This window comes from Eimeria necatrix, genomic scaffold (genome assembly GCF_000499385.1).
Source record: "Eimeria necatrix Houghton genomic scaffold, Enh_scaff342, whole genome shotgun sequence".
In the NCBI taxonomy this organism is placed as follows: Eukaryota; Apicomplexa; class Conoidasida; order Eucoccidiorida; family Eimeriidae; genus Eimeria; species Eimeria necatrix.
The window spans coordinates 1-2,500 of record NW_013655338.1 but is presented as its reverse complement, the minus strand read 5'-3'; the positions used below and the strand labels follow the sequence as shown (position 1 = coordinate 2,500).

The 2,500-nt window shown below is 62.3% G+C and overlaps 1 protein-coding gene across 1 annotated transcript; it reads left to right on the top strand.

Moving 5' to 3' along the window:
* Window positions 1-136: 136 nt before the first annotated feature.
* ENH_00045430 (hypothetical protein, conserved) lies at window positions 137-1,300 on the top strand (the record flags this gene model as incomplete). Its single annotated transcript, XM_013585495.1, has 1 exon — window positions 137-1,300. The coding sequence occupies one exon, from the start codon at window positions 137-139 to the stop codon at window positions 1,298-1,300; it is 1,164 nt and encodes a 387-aa protein (XP_013440949.1).
* Between the last annotated feature and the right edge of the window lie 1,200 nt (window positions 1,301-2,500).

Sequence of the window (2,500 nt, the reverse complement as noted above, 5' to 3'; positions counted from 1 at the left end):
CGCCACCCCAAGGCCTGCTGCAGCAGCTGCTGCTGCCGCTGCTGCCGCCAGCGCGGCACGGCCTGCAGCAGCAGCAGCAGCAGCAGCAGCAGAACAGCTGCTAGCCTCAAGTGCAGCAGCAGGGGGCCCCCTTGCCATGAATGACCCTAAACCCTTAAGACGCTCAGGGGGGCCCCTCAACAGGGGCCCCCTAGCAGCAACTCCAGACACAGCAGCAACAGCAGCAACAAACACTTTTGGTTCTCCTGCGGATGCCGACGACAGCCTCAACGCAGCAGCAGCAGCAGCAGCAGCAGCAGCAACGGCAGCAACAACAGCAGCAGAGAGAGCTCTCCTCTCCCCGACAGCAGCAGCAGCAGCAGCAAACCAATTCGCCACCCCTGAAGGCGCCGCAGCTCCCCCGCTGCTGCGGCGGGAAGGTCCACTGGTAAAGCGTATGGACCCCAGCAGCAGCAGCAGCAGCAGCAGCAGCAGCAGCAGCAGCAGCAGCAGCAGCAGGTTGTTTGGCGGCGACGGCGGCGCTGATGCTGCAGCAGCAGCACGCCAAGGGAGCCACTGGCGCCTCTGTGTGGACCCTTTGCCCACGGGGCTGCAGCACTCTGGAGAAAGCCTACAGCAGCAGCAGCAGCAGCAGCAGCAGCAGCAGCAGCAGATCTGGGGAGGTAGGGGCCCCTTGGAGGGCTTCGGGGGCCCAGTGGGGGGCCCCCTGAAGGGGCCCCTGCAGAAGTCTGTGCTGCTGAAGCCGACAGAAAGGGCCCTTAACTCCTGGTCTGCTGCTGCTGCTGCTGCTGCTGCTGCTGCAGGCACCAGTAGGCCGCAGCAGCAGCAGCAGGAGAGTGAAAGCGCAGCTGTTGGGGGTCTGAAGACGCTGCGGAGCCCCCCGCTGCAGCAGCAGCTGCAGCCGCTGCAGCAGCAGCTGCAGCCGCTGCAACACCCCACAAAAGCAACAGCAGCAGCAGCAGCAGCAGCAGCAGCAGCAGCGGCAGAGGGGGAATTCAAGCCAGTCCCTCCCGAGTGTACGTGGAGCCTGCATGTACCTTCTGCCTGCCGCTGCAGCTGCCTAGACACCCATAGGAGCAGCAGCAGCAGCAGCAGCAGCAGCAGCAGCAGCAGCAGCAAGGTTCGAATGGCAAGGGGCCCCGGAGGGTCTTTGCTGCTGGAGCTCCGCCGCTGCAGCAGATGTTGGGGCTTTCCACTTGCTTGCTTCAACTATGGTGCTGCTGCTGCTGCTGCTGCTGCTGCTGCAAAGAGGCCCAAGGGAGCTCAAGAGCAGCAGACGCACGGCGGCCACAGCTATTAGCAGCAGCAACAGCTGCTGCCAATAGCTGTGAGACACAGCTGCTCCAGCAGCAACAGCTGCTGCAGCAGCAACAGCTGCTCCAGCAGCAACAGCTGCTGCAGCAGCAACAGCTGCTGCAGCAGCAACAGCTGCTCCAGCAGCAACAGCTTCTGCAGCAGCAACAGCTGCTGCAGCAGCAACAGCTGCTGCAGCAGCAACAGCTGCTGCAGCAGCAACAGCTGCTGCAGCAGCAGCTGTTGCCCGGGGGTTTCAAATGTGTTGGCGCTGCTGCATGGTATTCTTCCTCAACTTCAAACCCTCGCTGCAGCACTGTTGCTAAACCCTAAACCCTAGCTCTTAAACCCTAACTACAAAGCAGCAGCAGCAAACTGGCATCATGAAGGCCCCAAAGGGGCCCCTCAGGGGCCCCCTGGGGGCCCCTAGGGGCCCCCATGGGCCTCAAGGGGGCCCCCCAAAGGCCCCCAAAGGGCCTCAAAAGAACCCCCAAAGGGGCCCCAAAAGGGCCCCCAAAAGGCCCCCAAAGGGGCCCCAAAATGGCCGCCATGGGGCCCCCAGAGGGGCCCCCAAGAGGCCCTCAAAGGGGCCCCCAGGGGGCCCCCGGGGGCCCCACAGCAGCAGCCAAAGGGGCCCCTAGGGGGCCCCCAGGGGGCCCCCTGGGGGCCCCCGTGGCTGCTGCTGTGGGGCATTTCTAAACTTATGAGTTTTGAAGTTTAAAGAAATTGAATTTAAAAGAAGAAAAGCTTTTATTTGTTTGTTTTGTTTGTTTGCATTTGGGAGCAGCAGCAACGCTGCATGCAAGCATAATGCTGCAGCTTTTGCTGCTGCTGCTGCTGCAGTTTTTGCTGCTGCTGCAGCTGCTGCTGCTGCTGCTGCTGCTGCTGCTGCTGCTAGCTGCAGCCTAGCTTGTAAAGGAATGAGACCGCAGCCACAAGGAGAGCTCGCTTGGCACCGGCAGAGAGGCTAGAGCAGCAGCATACCTGCAGACGCACGCGCAGCAACCTGCTGCTGCTGCTGCTGCTGCTGCCGCTGCTGCTGCTGCTGCTGCTGCTGCTGCTGCAGCAAAGGCGGTCGCTTCGGGAGGCGCTGCTGCTTCGCCGCCCAGGGTTTAGGGTTTAGGGTTTAGGGTTTAGGGCTTGTTTGCTGCTCGTGTTTGGGGAACTTGGAAGGCAAATGAGTCCCCAAAAGGTCAGCAGCAACAGC